The 27,585-nt window shown below is 46.4% G+C and overlaps 1 protein-coding gene across 5 annotated transcripts in view; it reads right to left on the bottom strand.

Annotated features, from left to right (window-relative positions):
- Positions 1 to 366: 366 nt before the first annotated feature.
- The window catches only part of thsd7ba (thrombospondin, type I, domain containing 7Ba), a 90,453-nt gene continuing 63,234 nt past the window's right edge, over positions 367 to 27,585 (bottom strand). For 2 of the 5 annotated variants that reach the window (XM_029136149.3, XM_055504960.1), the window contains exons 13-27: positions 26,779 to 27,045; positions 26,113 to 26,291; positions 17,175 to 17,308; positions 16,708 to 16,864; positions 11,733 to 11,877; positions 11,450 to 11,565; positions 10,606 to 10,723; positions 8,853 to 8,998; positions 8,509 to 8,677; positions 5,987 to 6,160; positions 4,593 to 4,688; positions 3,500 to 3,582; positions 2,728 to 2,923; positions 2,452 to 2,539; positions 367 to 2,194 (exon numbers count right to left, since the gene is read on the bottom strand). In XM_029136149.3, the coding sequence (XP_028991982.2) occupies positions 2,113 to 2,194; positions 2,452 to 2,539; positions 2,728 to 2,923; positions 3,500 to 3,582; positions 4,593 to 4,688; positions 5,987 to 6,160; positions 8,509 to 8,677; positions 8,853 to 8,998; positions 10,606 to 10,723; positions 11,450 to 11,565; positions 11,733 to 11,877; positions 16,708 to 16,864; positions 17,175 to 17,308; positions 26,113 to 26,291; positions 26,779 to 27,045 (2,150 nt within the window). In that variant the 3' untranslated portion in view covers positions 367 to 2,112. Of the gene's footprint in view, positions 2,540 to 2,727; positions 2,924 to 3,499; positions 3,583 to 4,592; positions 4,689 to 5,986; positions 6,161 to 8,508; positions 8,678 to 8,852; positions 8,999 to 10,605; positions 10,724 to 11,449; positions 11,566 to 11,732; positions 11,878 to 16,707; positions 16,865 to 17,174; positions 17,309 to 26,112; positions 26,292 to 26,778; positions 27,046 to 27,585 lie in introns of all 5 variants that reach the window. The other 3 variants (XM_029136144.3, XM_055504958.1, XM_055504959.1) reach the window with 2 other exon arrangements.

Here is a 27,585-nt window from a genome sequence, read left to right as displayed (position 1 = left end):
TGACAAGATCAGCCCACGTCGTTGCCACACATCAGATGGCCACGACACAAGCGTTCAAGTTCAGCCTTGGCCTAAACAAAAGTGACAGTCACGAACAAATGAATTAGATGAGACAAAAGATTTAAACACCGCCTGCCTCGCAACCTACGAGCATCCTGGGACTATCAGACTGGGAAATCTGACTGGAGGGCGCGATGACTCTTATCAACTGCTTATCTATTCCTGGCTCTGCCTCGGAGCCTGTATCAGTAATTACAATTTATCAGGACTGGAGAGTCAAGGAGGCGATGAAGATCACAGCGAGACTGGAGCGTCTCTCCCCAGGAACGTTTCACTGCGTTGGAAGGAAGACGCGGGCATGAAGCGTTTTATTCTCACACTGTTTCACAATTTATTTGCATTTTTGTCCAGCTCTCCATGTACACACACCATGAACACAAATAGCATGGTACCGCAAACAATGAATGAACATCCTTCCTCTGGGACATCAGGTAAAAGGTCGGCTCTTCGCTTTATTTGGAAATAGATATAATATTAATATTACAATAATAATTTAGTACCTTCAAAGGCCAAAACTGAAAACCATTGCCCAGAGGAAACTGCTCTGACATGTTGGCAACTCCTTTAGAGGAATCTGTGCAAGGCCACTTGGAGCACTCTCTGCCAAACCGGATCATGCATGCCTACGTACAATCAGCTGTTGAAATATGGCCGTTGCAGCGCTTAACAGCCATATTCGCCCAACCATTAGGATCATAGAGTTAGTGATAAAATACATTCAGAAGGAGTTCAGATCACGCGAAACCAAATCTTCGTGGAGGCAGAAAGAGAAAAAAGCAACCGCCAAATATTAGGAGCTTCCACCTTAATGGGACATGAGGAAGAGGGATTATGCTAATTAGAAGAATCTATGAAGTTGCTTTGGATGATGCTCTGACAAAAAAAACTCCAGAATGACTTTTATGTAGTGTGAGTGTGAAGGCAAATAATAAGCAGGCTTCCTTTTCTATTAATAAAAAATTAGATAGGTACATATATGAAAAGAAACAGCCTGTTGCTGTGCTGAGGGCCTGACGACCTTCTGTTTGATGGACAGTAAAAGCAAAACAACTACAACGTCCTTGGGAGAGACTCCTGCGTGATCCTGTCCATCACTGCTCGCTTTGGTGATCATGACAAACTTTGCACAATCTATAATATTCGTCATGCTGGTACCGAAAGATCTGCGTTAATATTCACTACACAATGCTGCCGTTGTCCTCAAAGGCTCCGCATCCCGTGAGCGTCAGCGAAGGGAATAATTACTGCATTGTTGACTCACTGAACTCAAGGCAAGCTTGCTTTTGGTCTCCATATATACACGACGTGACAACACAATCCGACAACTTGCATTACAATTAAAACACTAGAAAAGTTATTTGAAACAAACAAAGCACAGGTGAATCAGCACTAACGTAGTGCATAGAGCATTTTGTTTATTGTCAGAAATTAAAAAAAAGGGGGTCTGTTTGTTTACCCGAAAGGCGCGTGACATTTCCTTTTACAAAGATCCGGCACTGATGAGACAAAGTCAAATGTCAACGATCCTTTGTCCTTTGAATATCATGAGCGACTGCTGACTCAAGTTGTTCCATCTCCCTCATGACAGAAATACCAGACAAATAACCAGGTGACCTTCTGATTCCTGACAAGCTCTCACACACACACACACACACACACACACACACACACACACACACACACACACACACACACACACACACACACATCATGATTCGTGGGTTGCAAACTGTGTGTTCATGTTCCAAGCAGTTTTAAAAACTAGAGGTCCTTTTCTATATATATTCTCCAGATTTCTTTCCATCTCCGTCTCGGGTCTCCGCTTCCTCTCCCCCGTCGAGGGACGCTGGCCGCCGAAGGCCGGGCTACGTCACCCTTCAGCAGCGTCGTCGTTTCGCTCCAGTTCGATTTCGCCATCGCCGCGGCAAAAGAGTCGCCCTTGCTCAAGTAGCAGTCAACAACGGGTGGCGTCCGACGGGCGTCTGCTAACAATCTGAATGCAGTGGGGACCTCCCCGAGGCCGAGCGCGCACCTGCGAGGTGTGGCCGACGGTTACATATCGATGTCGCCATCGTAGGCCAGGGTCAAGGGTTTCTGCGGTGGAGGCGACGCCTTAGTGGATTTGGATGGTTTACTGAAAATGAAGAAGAAAAAAAAACAGAGGCAGGAGTAACACAGGGCAGCCCAACACGATGCCAGCCTTTACAAAGAATTTCATTATCTGATAGCAGAGCAAGAGCACAGCAGACAAAATATTGTGAGTATAACTCATACCAGACAGGGATGCGACCGAGGAAAGCTGATGCCTGAGAGGTTGCTCCATTGTTCGCAGTGACGGCGAGACTCACAAAGCAGCTTTTGTTTTTGAAACAAGAGTAATGTGGTACATACCAGAGCAGGAACGATAGTGCAATAATGAAGAGTATTAAGATGAATCCGACGGCGGTCACGGCGTAAACCCACAGCTTCACTCTTCCATCTGTGCAATCAAAGAAGCAGATTTAGGTTTTAAACGCGCGTCGACATCGTTTGTCGCGTCCCTGAATGAAGCCGCGGCAGCGACTACGAGCCAGGCCTCAATTCAATTCCACCCCTGGCACAAAGGCAGGTTCAAAGGGGGAGCGATCCCTGGCGTGGCGCTCCAGCTGTAAAGATTCATTTCAGTACCTGGGCCAACGGGTCGCAGGGTCCACTCGTTGAAGAGGTCCTGGGCCGGAGACGGCCCCGGTTTTAATCTGCCCCAATTGGTTTTCACATCAGCTTTCTTGTTGTTGTCCACCCCGGGGGTTCGAGTGCAGTAGTCCAAGAAGCCGTGCGTGGTCATCACTTCGGTGTAGCCCTTCTCACACCCACACACGCCGCTCTGCAGGGTCGGGGCGGGGAAGGACACATTTCAGACAAGTGCAATTGTCGGAGTGCTTCCTCATTGCCACAGAACACTGCTGACAAAACAGTGTGCTCTGCGCGGGGCGTAAACTGCTGCACTCGCAGGCTTTCTACTATGAACACGTCTGATTTCCTGCAACCCTGGCGTTCAATCACGCTTCTAAGTGGATATTTGGACAGAATCGCTAACAGCTTTTCCAGCCTTGTGGGCAACTCGACTCGTTAATATTTGCAGAGACATCAAATAGACATTAAATATCTAAAATGTTCTGAATAAAACAGCGGTTTTAAATGCAGTTACGCAGGAGTTCCTCCGAGGGGCAGTAAAGCTCCAAGCTTTGGCTATTGGTCGTCTCCATGACCTCATATCACAAGGTGCAGTCCCACACTGACACTGAGCCCACATCCATCTGTATTAATCTGATTATCCTTTACCAGCCCGCTCTCGGCAATTACAAGTGTCATCTATCAGAATTCATTCATTCCCCCACCTAGGAAGCGGCAGCAGCTGGGAACAGAGTGCGAATTGCAGGGATCCCACCTGGCGTCTTACCGGTGTGCAGAGCGAGAAGGGCTTGGCGCATGGAGGATGGCAGTGTCGGACCGTGGTCGGCCTCTTCTGCGGGAAACACCCCCCTGGAGAAAGACACGGGGCTCTTACTCCTACGTCTTTACCTACTGATCTCTAAATGAATGCACTGTCACATCTGATTAATGGCCTCGGCCGCCTATCGGAGTCCCTGATCAATCTGTGAACATTTTAATTCCAACATGGAAAATTGCGTGTCAAAATATCAGAGAGTAATACTGTGGGCTGCGGCTGCTCTGCAGAGGGAGGTTATTCCTTCTGGGTTCATACGTCCAGAAACGCTTCCTTAAAGCGATAAGATCACATTCGCCCGCTATTTACGGAACATCAGCTCTGCTGAGGCTTTTGCTCCCACCTCTGTTCTGCTTCTCCTCTCTTTGCCGGTTTACCACTCACAAATACAAATGCATGATTATATTTCTATGGATTGAAAGCCTCCCAGCTCAGAGTCGGGCTTATTGATTACTTATGTTAAGAGGGAGAGGAGAAATCGATGGAGACTGCGCTGAGAACAGGCAGATCAAATAAGGTGTTAAATTCAACTAGAACACTATACTAAAATTATTCTGTGGTTGAGTCTAAGTGTTTGGGACGCAGGCGTGCATTACATTACGCGTGTTCACACTCCAGGCCTGCGTGCACGATTCTGCATAGCTGCCATTCATATTCGCGCTCGTATATGGCGCCACGCTTCTGTAAACTCAGTTCAAAGCCAGCTCGCTCACTTTTCAATCGTCCCCTAAAATCAAAGTGGCTAAAACCACCTCAGCCACATTTACCAGCGTGGCAGCTTTCACAGCCGAATGAAAGGAGATTCTTCCGCTGTCGCGACAAAGCCAGAAATGTCCTTTCTGAGCAATCAAACAAACGGGTGCTGTAGCACATATTTGAGCCATTTTGACTAAATTGAAAAACGAGATTCTTTGCGGCTTTTCGTACTGATTTACTGCAAAAAGGGAAATGTTTTCAGCTGAGTTCAGCCACATACGCTGTGCACAGACCTCCACGCGTTCCCATACTGTCCAGTATGAGGCCAGGAGGCCCAGTGACGCCTCACCTGTGACGTTGACGCCGTCTGAGCGCTGACACCACACGGCCCGCTGGTTGTTGCTCCATCCGCCCGTCCTCCACTGGTAACTGTGGCATTTTCCCTCTGTACGAGTGTCAGAGAAGCAGAGGCCGCGCTCATTAGCAGTGTGCGTCGGGCATCCAGCCCCGTCCTCTGGGTGCCTCGGGCGCTCGCCACGGCACCTTTTATTCTAAGCCCGATTGCAGCTGAAGTGAAAGGGACCTCTCCCCGCTAGCGCCGAGCGCTACGAAACAAAGGCGACGTCGCAGGAAGGAAGATGGTTGAAAATTGGTTGGAAATGTACTGTATGAAAGCACTTTGGAAAGTACAAAAGGCGCATATTTTCCTGGAGACTTCCATAGGGAGGGAGGAGAACAAGACACCTCGCCCAAGTTTCAAGCTTCAAATGAAATCTTGTCCCACTTGTGGAGCAGAACTTTATGGGAAGATCGCAAGCAGGAGAAACAGCCGAAGAGACTGAGTAACAGTGAATCCAGTTAAAAATACGTGTAATGTGTGAGATTCACATCCAGATTCAGTCATGGCATGTTTACGTGCGCCCACAGATTATTATGAGTATAGTTATGTTGAGCGGTGGGCCTTGGCTGGGCTGAAGGACACTCGGGCCGTCTCTGTCTGTACGGGTTGAGTCATGTGCTCTCTGGAGCATATCGTCTACAGCGAGTCTCACCCCCAGAGCAGCACGACGCTTCCACCAGCCACGTGTTCAGATTTGGCTGTAAAGGTCTGACCCAGAACAACACACACATGCTGTGGTAAATATGCTACAGTACATGTTTTTTGGAGTGGGTCAGAATTGGATAAGTGGCGTGTTTGTGACCTTTCCATGATTCAAACACTGACTTTTTAATGACGGCCTTTTCATTGCACTGGTAATTTTTAAGTGCAAATCCTGCTGTGACATAGCTTTGGCATTACCATCATTAAACTGCCACTTATAGCAGGCCTGGCCATTAGGAGAGCATTTGTAATATCGCCTTTCAGCCTTTTACCTCCGTACAGACAGGTTTATGTTCAATAATAGAAAGAAAACGACAAAGCCTTCAATCTGCGACGCCCGTGGCAGCGCGGCCTGAGCTGCTGGATCCTACTGCAAACATTTATGAATTTCCAAGGTTGCGGTGCCCTGATACGCGATGATAAGCGCTGGAGTGTAGGTTCGGGTGAAGCCGGATTAAAAGAAATGTTCATGAAAAGACAAATTCCGTTAGACTGATCCTCAAACACTTTTGTTCTTTGATGTCCAGGGTTTTGAATAGTTGCTGCGCGAGAGCAAATAAGGCTCCGCTCACGTGTGCTTCGCTTTAAACCCGCATGGGAAGGACAGCGCTTCAATGTTACCGCATTGTTTTGCTCGGTACCTTTACAGCGCTGGGTTTCGAAGACTTGCTGCGGACAGGAGCCCTGGTTCTCCATGACCTGAATGATCACAGCCCTGGAACGCGCCTGGCGACCGCTGGTCTCGAAGCTTCGACCCTCCAGGCAGGTCAGCTGGCAGGCGCTCCAAGACGACCACTCCGTCAAATGGCAGTCCCCTGGGGGGAGGTGGGGGAAAAAACGAAGCAGCACTGATCAATAACAACGTCGGACGCGTCTTTGTAGCCTGGTTTATATTCAACGCTGCCGACACTATTTCAGGGATGATTTTATTAGCTCCCCTGCTAGCTCCTGGAACATTTAAAGACGGATCGAAAACAACTTCAGCACACATCTGAGGCTGATAATGTACCAAATGCAAAAACAAATTACTTAGACGGCCCAGCGGGCGTCCAGAAATAACAGACCAGCAGAGTTATAAATTATACAATACGAGCTATGACTTCGAGCCCGACTGTAAAGGCAACAGTCGATACGGAAACGTGAAAGCTCTGTTGCTTTCAGGGATATTCTGATTGGACAGATGTCGCTTGACGCAACTCGTGACTGTGCCAATCACACATCAACGCTTGGTTAAACGTCGTCATGTCTTGATGGAAGCGTTTTGCACTGATAGAATCATCCACTGCCACAGCAGCTCAGCCATGACAAGCCTCTGTCTCTGCCCTGGACACCCATTAGGAACATTAGCGCTTTGCTGCATGTCATTATCTCTCATCTCTGCACAGATCCACTCCAGCAGCTCTCTCTTCGCGCCGCTCTGTCTGTGGAAACACGCTGTGGCCAAATCTGCACCGTGCAACAAACAGCCCGACGGCGTGACACACACACACACACACACACACACACACACACACACACACACACACACACACACACACACACACACACACACACACACACACACACACACAGGCATCTACTCTGGCCCTCGAACAGCCCTGAACCAGAGCCAAGCTCCCGGCGAAGGCGGCTTGAGTGATGAATCAGGGCGAGGATCAGAGGAAAGGCGAGAGACAGATGAGCACACGCGCAGCGCTGCAAGATGGTGTCTGTAGCGAAAGCTAACAAGAACCCCAAGAAGGACGAGCCGAGCCGAAAGCAGACAGGATCAGCCCCTGTTCAAGTCGGACGGATGGTGGTATGATATATTCCACATTGTGACGATAAAGCTTCATTATGGATTTTCAGGGTGAAGGACCTGTGACAGGGACGCGTGAAGCTGGTCACACTGCAGCTGTCAGCCGGCCAGCAGCTCGCCACAACTGGCCTAAAATAAAACCAACGGGCATCATGGGATGTCAGTCCACCATGATCCGCTGGCATCCTGTTGCCATGGGGATTCAGGAATAAGGACGGCCGTTTCATTGTGCACAGATCCAATTAAAGACGCTTTGTGTTTTACGCCCCTAATTTTCCTGCCAAAATGATCACTTAAAAGCCTCGGTGGCAGTTTGATTTGAGGATTATTACTAAACGTGTCTAAAAGGTTACATTCTGTCCTAATAGTCCAGTGTGAGAGCGCGGTCCCACAGGCAGCCCTGTATGTTTTATCATTATCCATCACAGTAAACAGCATTTAAGTGATTGATGTACTGCGAACTGGCAAATCGCCAGCAGTGGCTGCAGCTCGGCCGCGCATCAGCGCTCGGTGATGGATAGTTTGAAGTAAATTAACCTGCATCAACTTTCTCTCCAAGTGCATGTGCAATAAGAAGCTGATTTACCCGACGACTATCGACTGGGCATAAAAAATGAAAAGCAAATCAACTCAAAGCTACTCGTACTCTGTAGCGCCGGCTCCGGTCTGATTGTGAATTCTTGACGCTCGTTGCGTTTCCATTGTCATGCACTCTGCGCCCCCCCCTCTCCTGCAGATCTCCCACGCTGCAGCTAATTGCAAGGCTACAATAAACACAGCGAACGGCAGTGTGATCGGCTAATTGTTTCAGTGAGGATGATTTTGCACGCTTCATTTAATGTTACATAACGTGGTGCAAAGAAGTCGATGATGGCGGCAGGTAATTGATCGTGAAACGCTTCTCGTTCAGTTACTCAATGCCGACCTTTGCTGCGCTGATGTATCTACTGTATTACCGGAATATAGATGCTCTTTTGTAGCAAGTGGACGTGGTGTCTGCTTTTTTTTCTGGTTGTTACTGGATTTGTCCAACCAGATAATCTAAAGCTAAAGGGCCATTAGTCATCCTATAGCTTTTATTGATTTTGTAATAATTATTTAGCAGCTGAAAATGTCAGCCGGTTGGAAGCGGGAGCAGTTTATTGGCAGACTCCAGTAAATGAGTCAAAATTATTGATTATCAATTAAGTGAGCCAGGCTAAATAATTATTGGTATTACGAACCCACATCGACGGGAATCAAGTGATAGATACATGTAATTCCTGCAACTTTGGCCTCCCTCTAATTGAAAAAAATGAATACAACATATATTTCACCCACAATCCTTCAAGTACTGGGCGTGAGAGTGTTTAAGCAGAGTTTTACCAGGGCATGGGACGAAGCAGGGCTGTTCCATCTCCTGCTGGATGCGTTGCCTCAGCTTGTCCCCGCAAAGCTTCTCCTCCACCGGCTGAGGAGGAGATTCGGGCCAGTCTCCCCAGTGGACGACGCAGGACAGGTTCCTCCTACGAAACCCCTCCCCGCACTCTGCACCCTGCAACACGCAGTTAGGGATGAAAATGAATGAAGAGTTGCGCGACGGCACCGGCCATGGTGTGAGACTGACATATGTATGAGTGAGAACGTGTGAAGCGAGCGGCCGGACCATCCGCTTGCCAGAACTGGGGGCGTTGCAGCTAAAATGGACAGAACAGTGATGATGATCGTACCTCCACAGTGCATGGGGACCAGTCGCTCAGCAGCCACGTGTAGCAAGGCCTTATGGGACACGGCTTGGTCTGCGCGAGCTGGCTGGGACAGGGACGACCCTCCTCGTGAGCCTCCTGCAGGATCCTCCGGGTGCGCAGCGACGCGCCTACAGAGCCCAAGCAAAACAACAACCGGAGGGCGTTCAGTGTGCGCTAAAAGCTTCCAGTTGAAGCCCTCTCTTATCGCGTCTGGAGGAAAAACAGAGGCAGTGGCGTTTTGCGGCGCCGCTGCGAAGGCGTGAACGTGAAGACGCGCAAAGGCACAAATAAGTCTGTGACGTGAAGGACAGACACGCTTTGGGATTCATACAATCACTCGAAGTACATGCAAGTCGTGACGAGAGACTAACGGCATCACCGCCCAAATATATGGAGCCATAAAATAACAGTTAACAAAACAGGTGGCGGAAATGAACGATCATCATTTATTTAGAAGTGAAGAGGCTGTGCCTTCACTGTGCCTGTAAAATGTTTCCCCCCCTTGACAAAGAGGAATTAGCGCAACAGCCCAATACATCTGTGTCACCATGCCACTTTATGCTCTGATGCAACAGTTTTCTTCACAAGTGCTTTCTTCAAGTGACCCATTAATAATGTGTGACAGGAAATATTTTGTAATTTGCAGCAGTAAAAGAAAAGAACGGGAGGAGTGGAGCATTGGTATGTAGTGGAGCGCTTCAGCGTCTGCCGCGTGTGAGGTTTGGTGCAGGCAGGGCTCCATCAGCTATAGAACATGACAGGGGCCCCATGCGAGCGCTCCGCCACGGGAGGCGCTGAGCTCCGCGGGCCCCAGGCAGACGCAGCCAGAGGACGCCCGGCTCCGCCGGCTCCACATCAAGCCCAGAACATTAGCGCTCCCACGGCATCCTGACAAAAAAAGATCCCGGCGTCGTCTGACACAGATACGGCTCCCTCGTCACGCCCGGCAGATGCGTTCCGCTAAGTGTGAGAGCGGAAGCGGAGCGAACGGCGACGGAGGCACAGCAAAAAAAACCAAAACCTCGGCTCGAAGCCCCCGCTGGAAAAGCGCGCGCTTGCTCAAACGGGGGGTTAACAAAGACAGACAGCCGCCGACAAATTAAAATTAATGAACGTTAGAAGACACTGTTGAGTCTCTCTAATTATCACAACAACAAGCGTTCTCTCTGGGAGTTTGGCTTTGGGCGGACAAAGAAACACCGCACGCATCCAGGTTAAGGCGCCTCATTCCATTTAGCAAAATTTAACCTCTCATCATCACTTTGACAAAGTGGTGATGAGAACATTACAGGTTGGTAATATAATAATTAGCATGCAGACATGGTGTGCAGTATATTTTAATAGGAAGCCCAATATATATGTATATATGTGTGAAAATGTGAACTCAATCAAATTCAGCTTGTAAAAACACACTTTTCTAAAATTATAACTATATATAACTCTAAAGAAAAGTTGCTTGTGTTAATTAAAAAGCCGGCTTCATACAGAATGATAATGAAGCAAGAATATGACTAAAAACACAGCACACTGTTTCCCTGTATAATAAGGCTTTGGATTATACATACTTATAAATATTTCAATGGATTTAAATGTATTCATGCACAATTCAACATCTTGGTGAAAGCCGGAGCGGACGGAATAATGAGGCGCTGAGCACGCGCTTGACTGTGTGTTTATTCATCAGGTTGCTGTTCCCTTTGGTTGAAGCTAAAGTTCTTGCGCTGGCAGTGCTTACCTTGGCTGCCGCAGGTGTGCGAGCATTCTGCCCACGGCGACCAATCGGAGAGCAGGCAGCTGACGGGGCAGTCCACCACGCAGCCCTCCGACAGCCTCCGGTCGCCGGCGTGACCGCGCTGGGGACGAGAAAGCGAGAGCGGAGCTGTGAGGAGGACCCGCTAATTATTTCCACTAACAAGGAAAAAAGGGAGCACCCGCGTTTTTTTTTTTTTTTGTCTTCCTATTTTGAATAGGCAGCAATTCATTTTCAGGAATACCGCAATTAATTCTTCTTTTGAGCAACATAATGGATTTCTATTGGCGTAGTGTTAGTAAGCAGGCAGAGGCGGGAAAAGAAAAGGGGTGATGACACGCAGCGAGGGCCACAGCAGGTCCCCAACTGGCGACGCTGAAATAAAAAATGTAAAAAAACTGTTGAAACTGAGAAATGCTGCTATAATTCTGCAGTATTAGTGCAATCTGCAATGTGATTAGTGTCCTTCTGGTAGAGCCAATTTGTACCAGAGACAAAAGCAGCATCACTTTAAGCTGCACCCAGTGACACTAATACGTTTAAAGGAATGTGCAGGGACTGAATTGAGCACTAATAATTCTGCATTGTTTTATTACTTTAGTTTTATTTCAAGTAAAAGACTTTAAGTATTTAAAATGAATGTAGTATTTATAAAAAGCTATTTGTTTCCAAGGTCAGCTATAGGTCAACGTGTGCAGAGGTAGATTAGCTTTTAATTACCAGATTTTTTTAAATGTTTGTCCACAGTGAAGAATATGAAATGTGATTCATTTGTATGGGAAACACGGCAACGTAAAGTGCAGGATGCCATTAACTAAGCAGTGATTACCTCCTCGCACTTCTGCAACGCCACCATCTTGCCATCGCTGCGCACGCAGTCCAGGAGACGCAGCCGTGAGCCCTGACCACAGATGGCGTTTTCACTGAGCTGACACGTACTCCAGTCTGGAAATGCAAGGCCCCACACGCACATTTACATATGTCTCAAGGTCAAACTAGCCTCCGAGCGCTTATCTCTACTTTCGTTATCTGCACTTTATGCAAAACGTGCCCATCATCGCGCCTCGCTACCAGCACGGCCCCGCTGGCGGCGCGTCATCAGGTCGTCCTACCTGACATTCTGTACTCGTAGGTGAAGCAGGTGCTGTTGAGGACACAGGGCTCCGACTGGAGCAGCTCTGGACAGGCTGAGCTTTCTGCGGCTGGGTGGCGGAGGACCTGTCTGCTCCTGTTCCTCGATGTCCCATGGTCACATTGCTGCACAACAATGACGAGAAGACGTGGTGAAGACTAAAATAACTGAAAGCTGTGTTTGCTGCATGTGAATTTAAAACCTATCAAGCACCACATTATGATTCCGTTTACTCTGCTTTGTTAAATACTGCTGCAGCCTAAATAAAGAGTTAGGAAAAATGTGTTAATTGGACAATAAGCCTCAGTAGCAGCAAAGGATTAAGACAAATAAGTGCAGTATGTAAATCTCTTTGGAGACAAACTAGATTTCAGATATTTCTCTGTTTTGTGCATCTCACCCCTGATCATTATCAGCATCAATATAATGGAAAACAATACAATTAAATGAAACATGTGCAGCGACAGAATCCACTACAAGGTATTTGTTCTCTTTGTCACACACGGCTATTTATATTACTCAGTTTGTCCCTGACACAGTTAACAGCTTTAATTAAACAAAAAAACAGACCAAATGAGGGTGTTCAAGGTGAGAGCAACCCCTTCACTGTGTGCCATCAAACCACACTGCTCCGTAATCTCATTTACAGCTCATTGTGTTTGCCTTGAATACAACCTAATTTGTAAAAGCTTTAATTAAAACTAAAAGCAGTAATAGATGTTCTACCTCAATCCATTTCTTGTTTTTGTGTTTTCAAAAGGCCCTAAATGATAAAAGCACTGTGGCAAAACTCTGACTTTCCCTAGAACACTTTTCTCTGTTCAAAAAGTTACGAGAGCTGCGTTTAGGATTTATGAAATTGTATAACAGGATATTTTTACTGATAATATAACAAAAGTACCTGCTAATTGCTTCAAATGATGAAAAGCATTTACCATGATACTAATATTTGTAAAACCATGTGAACTAAATTTAGGAATAAAGGACAGAAGATGGAATTTGCAAACTAGCAGATGAATTATATTATACGGTAGCGACATATAAAGCTGAGTGAGAGCAGTATATAGTGCATCACAAAGAACACAGCTGATTGCGCTGCAATCACTCTGTCTAGGTATTATTAGAGCCCACAGAGTTAAGCCACCCCATAACGAGACAGTAAGTCATATGTCCAGTTCAGTCCAGCACAGACGCTGTGAAGGCTATAATTTCTCCTATTTTAGGTTCAAGCTCTTAGAAAGATGATAATTCTATTATCTGTTTCAGTACAGCACATTATATTGTAAAAATGTCCTAATGTATAGCTCCCTTGTTCATTTTAAATGTAATGAACAAAACCATAGAACTATATTAAAATATAATGCAGTGCAATAAATCCCAGCACCGACACAGTGGGCGCTGGGATTTATGGTTTCACTTTTTAAAATTTATTTATAGATTTATGAACACATGGTCATAATCATCAACTTACCGAGAGCTTCAGCTAAAAACTGATACATTATAATTTATAGCAAACTTGTTTTATTACAGGTGTACCTAACAAAGTGGCCACTGAGTCTAAGTTTAAAGTAAAGCGCTTAGAGGCTCATACAGTAGACGTCTTCCTGTCTAAGCCTCATCAGAGCAGCCCTGATTATTTTATTTTTAAAATGACTCCCTGGCCTCTAGATTCAATCATAAAGCAGTTGGCAGATGTTTTTCTTTTTGCTTTAAATAAACTGACATTGTGTCTCTTTGTCACGGCGGAACAGAAATGACAAACTAGCCGTCCATAATAAGCCTCAGTTTTTGAATAAATCACTCCTTAATGTGCTTCGCATTTAGGAATCACTTCTGAAGCCAAACACAGTTTGTGTTTTCATACATACAACGTGTCTCAGTCAGTGTGTGATTTGTAACATTATTTGTTTACTTCTTCAAGCTCACACCTTTGGAAGCGTTGTTGTTTTCATCATTACCTGACAAAGTAACCACTACTGACAGACAACTACTGTATATTGTCAGATTTAGTGCATGAATTAATCCTGCACAGTAGCTAAACAGGATGGATCCTTACACGGTGCAGCTGAATGCGGGTGAAACTGAATGTGATAATAATTAAAAGAGGATGTGTAAGCCTCCATCATTACCAAACATCTACAGAGAGACAGAGGGAGCGTCACATCGCTCACAACATGGAGATGGGATGTGTGAACAGGGAAGAAAAGGACGCGAGTGTGGAGGAAGTGTCGCCTCGGTCTCAGAGGGAAAAGGAAAGATTTTATTGATAAAGGGCTCTGCATTGAACTGCAGTTGTCGCTCGGCTCCCGATGCATCAGGTCGTGCACCTCAGTCACTGTCGGCTCCTAATGAGCCGTCGCTGTGTCAGGCTCATGAATGCCCCTAATGTTTTCAGTGCGGCTGTCGCTCGGCCGCGAACGTGTCTGTATGCTCTACAAACGCGATAGGCTCAATTAGTGTCGCAATTAAGCTCGGAATGACTGAAAAATGAGCAGAACAATACAAATGTCTGTTGTTTATTACATACACCTGGACCTAATCGGATCTGAATTAAATTAATTATGTCTCTACGCCTGCAGGCAAAGAACTCAGCACCAAAGAGTGAGGAGGTGGCGAGTGTAACAGTGGAGCCTCTGCTCTCATTTACCTTTTGCCATCCTTCCATTACAAACGCATCAACAATATGCACATTAACCTCCAGCGCGCAACGTGGAGAGGACAACAGAGACATGGACTTGTTGATTCTCACCAGGACGTCTGCAAGTTGCAAATTAGGCTGTGAAATCTGCTAATCAAGGAAAGATCCTTGCAATTCCCTGATTGGGTGGAAGAAGAGTGTTTTTGCTCTGAGGCCACTTTGATGAGTGGATCACAACTGCAGATTAAAGTACGTCTGATCTAGTCCTACAAATTGTTCATTATCCTTTTGCTCAAAAGCGCCCGTTTTCCCCAAACTCTACCTGTAGCTTCTTTCTTTCCAGCCTTGATTTCCAGTTCATCCTTTGTGTTCTTCAATGACACGCGTCGTTAAAATAACCTGGAGCAATTCTTGACACTGTGCGATTCACAGCGTGCGTGTTTTACACTGCCGCGGACGTAAATACACTGCCCCGTAATTAAACTTTATTGACACATTTAGCCTTAACATAATTAAAACAGAACAGAGGAAAGAAAATCATTAGCCATCACACCACAGAGGATGGATGTGGACAGTGTAGAGGGCCCTCCCAGTGCCATTAGCCAGGGCTCTGGGTAATAACCCAACACTACGTCCATCTCAAATGCCAAAGCAGCTCATCTCATTAAATTACCTGTACCTGTGCACGCTGCACAAAATCTAATCTCTAATTACATTGGATAATTAACATTAAAGATCTGGGTTTCTTCTATCACTATTCATCTTAGGAACTTTTGGGTTTTAAGGGTGTTTAAGGGTGTAGGTTTTTTCTATGTCTATTCGTTTCCTCTGAAAATAATATCTCGGTCAGCAGCCAAGACAAATGAGACAGACTGACAATGTGCGAGCGTAGCTCCACCCAAATGCAGTCCACGCGCTGCCTACACAGAGTTACTGGAGCGGGCCACACAGATACAGTATATTAATGGCCGCACAGCCAATGTAGCGTTTACCTGTCTGAGAGAACAATGCCATGCACAGTCGATTAACTAGAGAACAACTGCCTCTGTGCCGAAGGGCCTCCCATTAATTACCTCGAGTGTGCTGATGCACCGTCCCCTAATTTGTCCCACTGTAGTTTCACAGACACCCAAAAAGTCTCAAAATGTCACCAATATCTCTTTGCTGCCACTCAGCAGCATTTCTTACAGTACTCTCTTGAACACACATCAAGACTATAGAGGAAATTAGCTGTAGATGACAATAATGTCATGAAACATTCAGGGACTCCTGGGAATGTCAGCGTTTAAAAGCAGTTGATAGCACAGGTGAGGGCGACCTCTGTGGGAGACGCCCTCAGGCAGCGCTGCATGAAGCCATCAGGTTCCTGTGATCAACACAGACACTGGAGCTCGGGGAGCTTTGGGAAATCGTTGTCAATTAGCACCATGAAGAAAACATATAGATCGCTTTATCAGTATTTTAGATAATCTGTCCACTTCAGATTTCAGCTGTTTCTAGGTAGATCAGCCGTAGAAAGAAGCAGCCCATTATAGTTGTAGATGGCTGTTTCACTTTAATTGGCTTCCAAATTAACAGTTTCATCTGTGTTATATCACCAAGTGTGTGAGATAGTGTTTTACTGATGTTAAGAGCGCTGCCAAAGCTCGCAGATTGGAGGAGTGAATAAAACAGAATGTCTGTGGAGCACACTCAGGCTAATTAAGTGATCTCTCCACAGCATTTCAAAGCAGCTTCTCCACAGACTGCGGTGTTTCGCTCGGATCGGCTATTGTGTTTGACAGGAGACCTTCGACAGGGCCAAGCGTCCGAGCGGCCGCTAGCGCGTGGCCAGAGTCGCTGGGGGACACGTGCTACGCTGCGGCGCTGCTTCCGCTCCGGGCCGAGCCCAGAACAGGCAAATTAGAAACTATTGAGTTTCATTTGCACGTGATGTGCTTTCGGACCACACAAACACTGAGAACAGCTGGGTGGAAACATCTGTTTAAGCTCGAGTATTACCAACCTAATTATTCCCCACTCCTTTATAAATACAAAAAACCTTTAAATTCGTATTGAATTGCTTCACTCGCTGTCTAAAAGAAACAAAAAGTTTTTACTGTATATATTCAGCACTGGCTGATGTTTGCTTGACTGGTTAATAAACTAATTCATTTCTCTAAATAATTCATTTTAAAAAGATTTAAATGTAACAAGAAAAAAAACCCACTATGATTACTATTGAGTAAACTACAGTAAAGGCATTTTTTTCTCTTACAAACACTTAAAGTAATAATTAGTAATTATCCCCAGCAGATGACGGGCTGCCGTTTCTTACCGCAGGGCAGCTGCTCCAGGCTCCCCAGGGCCCCACCACGCAGTCACCGGGGCAGGCCAGGAAGCAGACCTGGGCTCTAGGGGGCATTTCCTCCTGGTCACACAAACTGTCCTCCACGCTGCTGGGCTCCACACTAGTTGTTTCCTTCTTTATGCACCTACAGTAGCACAGCAGAAGACGCAGCTGGATAAGTGGGCTCTCGGGGATTGGTAGCTATGTTTTGTCTGCATTTGAGTTTCAAACTCTTTTTTTTAAACTAACTTTTAAATTTGACTTAAATTTGAGTTTTTCCAATACACTTTTAAACTCTGTAAAACAGAATTTGTGATCCAAAAACATAATAACCATTTAACATCAGCCATTAGGAAGCATTCATCTGTGCTGACTCGTTTTCCCATAGCACTGCGAGTGTTAGGCCTACTGCCAGTCCACCTCCCCCGGTGCCAGGCTGCCAAATCTGACCTGACCTGATCTTTCGGCTTTGGACTCCCTCCCCGCAGGCTGGAAGGTCATCCACAGTGTTGATGGTACAAATGGACCAGGGCTCTATCCTCCACGTGTACTGGCTGCATTCGCTGTAGCACGGCGCGGCCTCGTACACCTGGACACACACGTACGAAGGAGAGACACGCGAGGCGTTATAAAGCGAAGGCTGCAGAGGATGTGACCTTAAACATGAGCTTGCATCCAAATTGCATTCACTCTCACATGCACACACACAGACACAGTTTTAATTCTCTATCTTCATCATAAGGACACAACATGCGTTACAAATTTTCTTAATGTATTTATTTTGAAGCCAAACAGGTGTGGGGGTTATGGAGGCGCAAACAGGAAGTGATTCCCAGGGATGGACTTTGGGAATCTATACTAGAGTTTAATATGACGATGATGACTTTTCTGTTTTCTTGCCGCATAAAAGCGCATATTTTATTAGCGGCGAAATAAAAACCTGTGTGCGATATGGAAGGAACAGCATGGAGGTGCGTAAAACAGCAATGACCGTGGCAAAAGGCCCTGGAGCCGAGGACGCAGTCGGCCGAAGGCTGAGCCGAAGCGCGTCTCCCTGCTTAAACAGTGACTCTGGCATGTCAGCGTAACCAAGGGAGCAGCCAGCGCAATGCTCCTGTAAACACATGTTTACTTTCAATCTATGTAACAGTCTGCCACAGTAAAAGGTATACTCCAGAGGACAATTTGTGGGGAAAGCTGTAATGGGTGTGTGTGTGTGTGTGTGTGTGTGTGTGTGTGTGTGTGTGTGTGTGTGTGTGTGTGTGTGTGTGTGTGTGTGTGTGTGACTGGAGAGAGGGAATGAGTGTTGAGTATTCCCTCCCCTCCGGGCCACACAGATGCCTATTACACACCCTCATCATCTCACATCTGTCCCTGCAGATGCCCCTGCTGGGTAAACTGGCAACTGCTCTCGCCACCAGCCCTGAAGAAGCACGGGTCTAATTCCCGTCGCCAGAAATATTTATGCAACCAACGCAAATACGCATCGCTCGTGCTACTTATCGAGCACTAACGCTCTTTCAATCACGCCGCCGCCGTTGCCGCTCTCGCTAAGTGGGATATACTGCCACAGCACAACAGCGTTCAGGCTGATGTTAAAGAATGTTCTGGTGGGTTAAAGCTTGTTGAGGACAACACACAGACTAAGAAGGAAAACCCAGCATTGGCACACTGAACATTTTAGGTCACACACATTTAAAAGGAGCTCACTGAGGAGGAACGATTCAGCAGCAGCCCAGATACTCTATTGGTTAAATGCCAAGTGTACAACCTCTATCTTCCTCTGTTTAGTTTTCTCTGTCACACTTTTAAAAGTAAATATAGTCTATTTTATACATTTTAAAGTAGCTTAGTGTAACTCTCCCAAAAGATTCCCAATGTAATAATGTCTTAACCGTCCGGTAATGTCAGTTTAAGCCCTTCCAGTTAAAAGCAGATGGCATATCATCCATCCATGTCGCACTCTCGCTAAACAAAAGACCAGTAGGGTCACAGGAGTATATATAACTTGGACAGATCTGTCATGCATTTTGTCTTCATTAGCTAAAGCAGAGTGTATGTACAGAATGAACAGCACTGACCTGAGCCTGCGTGGATGTCCATATTAGCAGTGCAAGACAAGCCAGAAGTTGGGCAGGGGAGAGAAGAACAATATGATCATTAGTTTAGATTTTGCCTGCAGTGACAGAAATGTATGTAGCTCTGCTTACGTAAATTTGATGGAACAGAAACGGCTGCATTCTGCTCTGCCTTTAATTAATAAGGGTAAAGGATGATTAAATGCCTTGCCGTGTAACGTACAGCGAGTCTCCTGGAGATTTCGCCAAACGGAATGATTCACACTGTAGAGAGAGATCTGTACTGCAGTTAGTTGCAACAGCTGTGCAATGGCCAGACCTGCAGCTGAAGGCAACGCCGAGAAATTAATTTGCGCGGAGACGGTGAGTGGGAAGTCAGCGTACAGTAAATGAGCATATGCTCAGCGAGCGCGTGTTCGAATCGAAACAAACTCGCCAAAGTTCCTCAAAGTAAGTGGAAGTACTTGCGACGAGAAGTGTAAAAAAATCAGGCTTCAGCTGTAAACGTGCACCTTAAAGATCACGTGGTCCGAAACGAGGACGGCAGGTGATATATGGTTATAATAGCAGCGTGCAGCCATGTGCTGCGGACGCCCGTGGGCACCAAACCCTCCTCACCCGCTGATTCATGACTATGCACATCTGACTGGAATTCCATTTCAGATCCCAGGTCTGCGGGAATAAACGCCACCCGTCCATGTGGTACTGAGAGAAAAAGACATTACTGCAAAAGTCTCTCAACTGTTCTGCGAGATAATGATTATGGCTTTGATCCAAAAAGCAAACACACCTGCAAGGACTGTCCCCGCTCACGTGCACTCCTACGCACAGAAACACGGAAAAGACACACTGGACGGGCCACGTGACGCGCCGACGGGGCCCCGCGAGGGACCGGCGCTTTATTGATTCAGAGAGAAAATAGGACAGAAAGCCTTAAGGACGAGCACTTACTTCTATAAATCTCTCTGTCATTTTGTGACTACAACATCAAACAGGCTGTGCTGTACTGTCAGCAGGCCTGTGGATGAGTCAGATAACGCGGGCTTCTCGGGGAGCGGCGCGCTGGAATCTATTCCCCAGTGAGGACGCCGCCGCGAACGCTCTCATGAGGGGATTAGACGCGAAGAACGCGCCAACGTGTAATAAAGCCATTAGAGCGACTGCACGGGCGAGATACGCACTGGCGCTTTTCAGGGAGACGGACCCCCGGAAAAGCGACTTAAGATTAAACGCCTTGGGCGCGTGAAGTGAGAAGCGCAGGGGCCGAGCCTGTCCACCCAGTCACCTTTTAATTTGAGCCGTGGCGAAACCGGCGGCTGCGGTCTGAAGCTACAATGACAAAACCCGGCGTGTCATGTGCTCGTCGGTCCGACTGGCGCTCTGATCCCCCTCATGGCGGTTTAAGGCTGGAGGACAACACATGATCTCCACACAAGTAAAGGTGATCAGAGACTTTGTGGATGTACTTCTTAAACTCTCTATAGCACAGCATCACATTAGATTTGCATACAACTGGGTATTAGGCACAGAGCACGTTCAGGCAGCCATAATATTTCCATGCTGTCTGTATTACACCTATTCATAATGTACAAACACCACCTCCTGTCATAAATGTCAGTATGTGCTCACTGCCCACTGAGCTGGTTTACATATCACTCTCTCTCCCCCCTGCTGTTTCCTCCATATCCGTATAGCAGGACCCCTTACTGCCAAGGATGTCAACGATCATAATGGCTTGTAGGATCTAGATCCAACATTGTTACCGAACCCCCCCACTGCTCTGGCTCCACCACAGGGCAGCGGCGCGACTTTCCGTAATTACACAAATTATTTGGCCATCAAGAGCTATTTCTAGCCCTGAAAGACTCCTTTACTTTGTAATCTATTACCAGGGCGCAGCTCTGCAAGACGGGAAAGCGCATTAGCGGAGGCGTTTCATAAGCACTTAACCCCCACGCCGGCGTTAAGTAGCTGCTACATCTACAGGGTCTGTTCATATCGCAAGACACGTGGAATGAGCTCACCTATCACATCAAAAGCCTCGACTGTACATCACAGGCCGAACGGAGGCTGTACATGAGCAATCTGTGAATCAAGCAAAAATCCAATCACGTTAGCGTTGTTTAAATTGTTAAGATTCCATTTATGTTATTCATTCTACTCTTTTATTGCTTTGGCACCGAGCAAATACTACAGTAAATATGGAAGATTGTGTCTCTGCATCACACGTCTTTAAAAACATCCTGTTTATTAGCACATTATGAGCATGTGCTGCTATTAAACATTCAGCTATTTAGCACAGAGATGATTATGATTAACCTTTGTATCTGCTGGAAATGGCAGCGTCAACACAGGCCTTCGGGGTGGCAGGAGTTCAGACTGTCTTAACAATATGCAGGGGGTGTAATGGAAGGCGACAACATGCTTTTTGGTCAGGGTCTACAGGGGGACAATGCCACATGGCCAAACACAGCTAATTACGCTGTTAATTACAACTCAATGGGCTCAGGTAGCTCCCTCAGCAGTTGGCTAATGTCTTTTAGTCTGGGCTCAATGGCTAATAATTGGAATTGAACATTCGTTTACTTTTATCTTTTCTTGGTATTTGGAATTTTTTGGAATCTACCGTTTAGGAAAGGTCAAAATTCCTGGCAACGCAGCTCACCTTCAAAGAGACAACACTGAAGTTCTTTGTCATATTACAGTTATTAAAAATGACTAAAATCACAATGTAAAAGACTTCAGCTCACTTTGCCTAGACCTGGTGATTTAAATTTCCCCCCTTTGACATCAAAATACTTCAGAAGAACGGTTCCATTTCAAATATCCTAGAAACATTGCATGGCTTTGAATGAGTTCCATTAATCCCCAGTATTGAAGAAAAGTTCAACAGAGTCACACCACAGTATGCCAAGACAGAAGCTACACAAACCCCCAAAAAAGACCACACTTGCATGATTGCATGAGGCACCACTCTGTGCACACTCAAGTACATACAGTACAGCACAGCATGGGTGCTATAATAATATTAAGAACAACAAGGTGCTGGTGTCCATTGAGCCAGATGCTGGTTGTCCGGTCTCAAACAGAATGAAGGCGGTGATAAGTTTTAAGTGGCGTATAAAGAGCTGTGAAAAGCACTAATGGTTTCACACAGTGGAGGCACAAGATGCCTGAAAGTTTAGTTATTGCTCTTTCACCCCGCTGCTCTTTAACAAAGTCAAATAACACCCAGGACACTTATTAGTTACTACATGGCCCAAATACGTCAACCCCAGCAGACACAGACGCTGCTTCATTCCATATTCGAGTATTAGTTCCTTTTTTCATTTGGCTTCTCTCTCCTCTATGGAGCAGCGATACAGCAGCCAGCCTTTTGAAAGCCTTTGCAGATGATAAAGGTGTGTACTGAAATGGAGAAAGGCTTCCACACAGTATTTTGGGATAATGACCAGATCACTCACCCTGATGCACGGCTAAGCTCAAGTGTCCTAGCTGGAAGCAAACTGAACCTCTCCTTTAAAAAACTGCACTGATGAACAGCAGACTGTCACCAGTTCAATGACAAGCAGCTAATCCTGATCATTATAACAAGAACTCAGCTGTTTAGAACCATTTTTACATTTTACTGTAAGTGCAATAACCTAAAAGTCAAAGCTGTGTTTCACTTAAATCAATTATATAACATCCAAGAAAACTCCAAACAATGTGACACCAGTAACTCAAAAGTGAAGTCTGAACTGAGCTGAACTCACATGAAGTGAAATTTTACTACTGTTTTAAAGACTAGAATGAAACATTCCCATGTTCCGCCAAAGATGAACCCCCCCCGAACACTGAGCACGGCTGGACGGCAGCAGCATGTGGGCTTGGCTTGGCAGGCGCTGCAGCAGTCGCCATGATAGCGCCCACAAGCAGATCTGTAGGGAGGCAATAAGAGCCCCCAACTAATTAATACCTATAATCAAGTGTCTGACCGTCTTCTAGCTAAGCGGGAGTCACCGCGAAGTGGTTTGAGAGAAAAAACAGCCGGCAGCGTTGTAACATACTGGCAGTCGCCAAGTCCACAGAACGCAGCTGAGGCTGAGCCAAAACGCCCGACGAAGCAGCCGCTACGACACCGATGTCTGTCCAAGTGAAGCGGGACGCTCAGAAAGTCATACACGTCCAATACAGTCGGTCTAAATAGTGGGAACTCTAAGGAAGATGACAACATGCGTCCCAGAGTTTGTGTTTGTGGGTGACTACCAGAGTCACATCGGTCACAGCTCTCAGCGCCGTCCGCGCCGGTGGACTGATGATTTTCCCCCATGAATCTGATTACAGGTGAATTGACAGGGTGGCACACACGCCCTCGGCCTCAGCGGGAGAGAGGAAGCGAGGGCTGCGAAGCGTCCACGGACGGAGAGTTTATAGATCGGGGTCGCTCACCGTACGCGTGGGTTGCACTGGAACTCATGGTGCGACAGGCAGCAGCGTCCGCGCGCGTGACTGATTTGAAGTCCTGCTTAATTCATATCCCCAGGTGATTCTGTACATACAGTGAAAGTGGCTGAAGCACTGTTGATCATTTGGATTTAGTAAGAGTCAGTGTCTGTTTCTTCTACTAAACAATGATTGGAATACTAAGCAACAGGATTGTTTTGCATATGTAGCTTGAATGGCGTGTTGTGTGTGTGTTTCCTCTATGTTTCCCTATACAGTAGCTGTCACATACACACCTCATATACATACACTGTATTGCAGCATCTGGTTTTCTGGACATGATTCAGTTTGTGTAGAGTAAAGGTCTCGAAAGTTATTAAACTAGAAATAAGCAGCTATGCGACTGGCACACAGTCAGGAGAAGCATTTGTATTTTAAGTAAATAGTGCATATACTGCGCCACTTAATATCTCGACGTTCGGCGGCAAACACTTGTGGGAGTTGTGATGAAATTCAAATGTCTCCTGTAATTATAGATCCAATTTGTGTGTTTCTCCGGGAGCCTTGCCTTGACATCTGTGAGCTCTTTGTGGCGGTCTCCGGAGACATCTTGTCTTCAGACGAGGGCTACAAATAGTGGCATTGTAAGATCCCCCCGTTTATTAGAATGTGAATATTGACACACGGAAATACATTATTTTAAGTGGCTTCAGAGGGAAAAAAAACTGAACAATCTAAAGATATGGATACAGTTTTCGTCACCAGAAAACGCTTTTGACATGTGGAAGGATATGATGCATAAAAGCAGCCAGAGACGAATGCGTCTCCTAAAAATGTCTTTTTTACAAGGCGATATTCTTATTCTGAGCTACAGTGCAACAGACATTTAGTCATAATAGAAACTTACCATCCCCCATCGCTACACTACTACACTTATTAGCCTCATTAGCTTCCGATAGGCTTAACACACCTGGTTCAGGAAAGACAGGGCTGAGCAGCGGCCTTTTTTTACAGTGCATACGGAGCATCAATCCTAGTCCACGCACATCAACACAGACGTTTTGATCCAATTACACTTGCCGGGCTCTCTGAGAACACATGTACGATTAATGCTCCTCTTAAAGCTGCTTCTGTAATTAGTCCGTATCAACCTGCGCACCAGACTCCAAGCGCGCTGAGCAATCCATAACAACAGGCTTCACCGAGACATCGCTCCAATTACTCACCTTGACAAACTAGTTCTTGATCGCACTTTTACCAATGCAAAAATAAATAAATAAATGAGTGAATCCCGGAGACTAGCTCATTAAGAGCAAACTTACAGTTTACACCCAGACTCCTACACAGTCAGTTTGACATTGCGACCATTTTTGCTCATTATTTTTACGGTGGCGCTCCCTCGCTCTTCCCTGCTCCCTCTCCTCCTATATCGCTTTCCTATTTTTCTTGCTCGCTCAGCCATGTGACGAGAGGATGAATTTGGGAGCACTGTAAATTTCCCCTCTGTTTGGCCCGTCACTCCACGCCCCGGCTCGAGGGGAAACATCTGTCGGTGGGAGCGAGGCCAGACTTTGGCTAGAGAGCACTTCAGAGCGAGCGAGGGGGGGGGGGGGGGGAGGGCTGGCGAGATAGGAGGGCTGGCCATTAGCAATCCAAACATTGCCACGCAGTATATATTTATCACGTTGCCGTCTAATGGAGAGCGCGTGAAGGGGTTGCTAAGGACGGAATGTGTATGAAAGCTCAAGAGCACTGCCTGGAGGAAAACAAAAACACTATTATGGGACGATGTGGGGAAATTAATTGCGACAACCGGGGAATTTACTCACTTAAATAAACAGCAGGGAGACTTAACCTCATATCTTAACATCTCTTTCACACGAGCAGAGGTTCAAGCATCCTTCCGCCCATGCCAGGCGTATTGTACTTCACTTTAAGTGGCCGATTTGATAACGTCAACAATGAGCCCTCGTCCGCCCTCAGGATGAATCTAGGAGGACACCGGCAGCCGGTTTCAGTGGTGAGGGTTAGCACGGGGCTTTACAACAGGGGCCATATAGACCTTGTTAGCGAGCACTTAACCATCTGTACACAATTCTCCACTAGAGCACACCGTAATATGTTTTACACAGCCGTGCCCCGTCTCGATTCTGACCTCCAAAAGCTGAAGTGTCCGTTCAAGCCCATTCAAGCACACAGGCAGCGCTCATAAACCGCTACCCCTCTTTAAATCGTGAACCCATGAAAAACAGGCTGTCACAAAATATTCACAGCTGCGGAGGAAACTTGATGACGGAACATCAACATGCCCCACGTGTCCACGCGTTCCTTCCTTACAGTCCTTAACATGGCCTGTTTGTGTGATGCAGGGAAGGGCATGAGTCGTAGAAGGCAACTGAAGACAATAGAACACAAACAGGTCACCCATGAGCCCCACTGGCTGATGGGTAATAAAACCTGTCATTGAAATGTGAGCAGAATGCAACAGCTCCACTCCGTATTTATGCAACACAACACGAGCACATACTGTATCCACATTCCAGGTGTAGTGGAGATGTGTAAAGAATTATACTGCGCGCACCGTACTGATGATTCAGTTAGAGAAGGTACTTAACATGACGTACAGTGTACTGTAGCCTTGATTACCCTCATCTACACTCTGTCCTTGGAAACGGTCAACGTTGGGAGGAAGTGAGGACGTGTGAGATGCGGATGGATAATGAGGTCAGCCCTGTATGCTTGTCTTAACCCGATATGCAAATATGATGCATATTAATTTTTAGACTGACAGCATCACTGTGTGGTCACAACAACAGTCGCCTTTCATCACTTTCCTGCCCTGTGCTGTGCAGGATGCTGGGTCACATTTAATAAGTGGTGCAGATCTTACCTGGTTCTTCAAATCCAGCTTGGGGCAGGGCCGCCCCCCGTTGAACGCCTTCTCCCTCAGCCACTTGGACCTGATCTTCAAGCCGCCGCCACAGGACGCGCTGCAGGCCGACCAGGCCGACCATTCACTGAGCTTACAGTCTAGGGGGCAAGGGATGTGGCAAATCTCTACCATGTAGCCTAAAATCGAACATTGGCAGACAAACGAGGGGGCGCCTGATTTAGACCCGGTCAGCGGCTACAGTAAGGATCACATTAATAATGTCAGACAAGCCTGCCACTGGCCTGCCCTGCACCAGACCTTGGACTTGCTCACTGTGGCACCACGAGCTAATTATCTGCCTAATGAGTTTCTCACTCCTACACTGAGCCAACATGGAGTGGTGAACCTGCTCCGAGGGGTTTTCACATTATTTAATTCTTTTCCACATCCGTATTGCATTTACTTGCTTTCTCTGAATAAACTTCTTTTCAAATAAATTAAATATGCAGATAAATGTATTAATAATAGGCCATCTAAACATTTCATGGAGTCCAAGATTGCAATTGTATGAGTTTATATCTGATTTACCTTCATTTCACCACAGCTGAAGACTGAAGTGAATTACCAAGCAGTCTGAGCCTAACTGGGCTCTTACAGCCAATACATCATGCATTTCTGTCTTACCTGAATCTGTGCAGGACGCAGGGTTGACCAGATGCGACTGCTGATCAACACAGGCCACGGCTCGGTACCGCAGACCTTGGCCACATTCTTTCACCTCGCGGTGGCTCATCCAGCCCTGCAGCGACCCTGGAGCGGAACGCTCGGGGAGGATGCAGGACGACCAGTTCCCAAACGGCTGCGACAGGAAATCATGGCAGGGACAGGCCTCCGCCTCCTCCAGCGGGTACAGCTTCTCGTTCAGACAATGCTCCCTCTTTTTGCTGCGACCTGAGCAGAAGGTGGGCCAAAGAATTACTACCGTGCATGGGTATAAACACTGTAGTGAGTCTTCTACTAGAAGAGACAATGAGTTGCCAGATGTTCAGCAAATACTGTAGGTTTATTGTTTGATTTACGCATACTGCAGTGAATAGATTCATCCATTATACTGTAACCTTGCTAAGCAAGCAACCATCATAATATCCACTCATTCACTATCTTAGCTGTTTATTGCTCACAATGGAGAGGCTGGGTACACCCAGCACTGGTCACCAGTCACTTACTCTCAGGCCTATGGGTAATTTCAACTCCCCAATCAACCTAACTGTGCAATCAAAACATAACCAAGGACAAACACTGGCTTGTTTCACTTATTCCCAACATATTTCCTTATTTTTAAAATTGCCATTCACACGTCTGTGAAAACTACATCTGCAGTGGTCAGGAAGCACTCCTCCTCGTGTGCATTTAAAAGAAAAACATTCAGAATGACCCCAGGCAGTGATTAGTGCTATTTAGAAGCACATTAAATTTTAATATTTCTCTTTA

Source organism: Betta splendens, chromosome 21 (assembly GCF_900634795.4).
Source record: "Betta splendens chromosome 21, fBetSpl5.4, whole genome shotgun sequence".
Lineage (NCBI taxonomy): Eukaryota > Metazoa > Chordata > Actinopteri > Anabantiformes > Osphronemidae > Betta > Betta splendens.
This window is presented reverse-complemented; position numbering and strand designations above follow the sequence as displayed.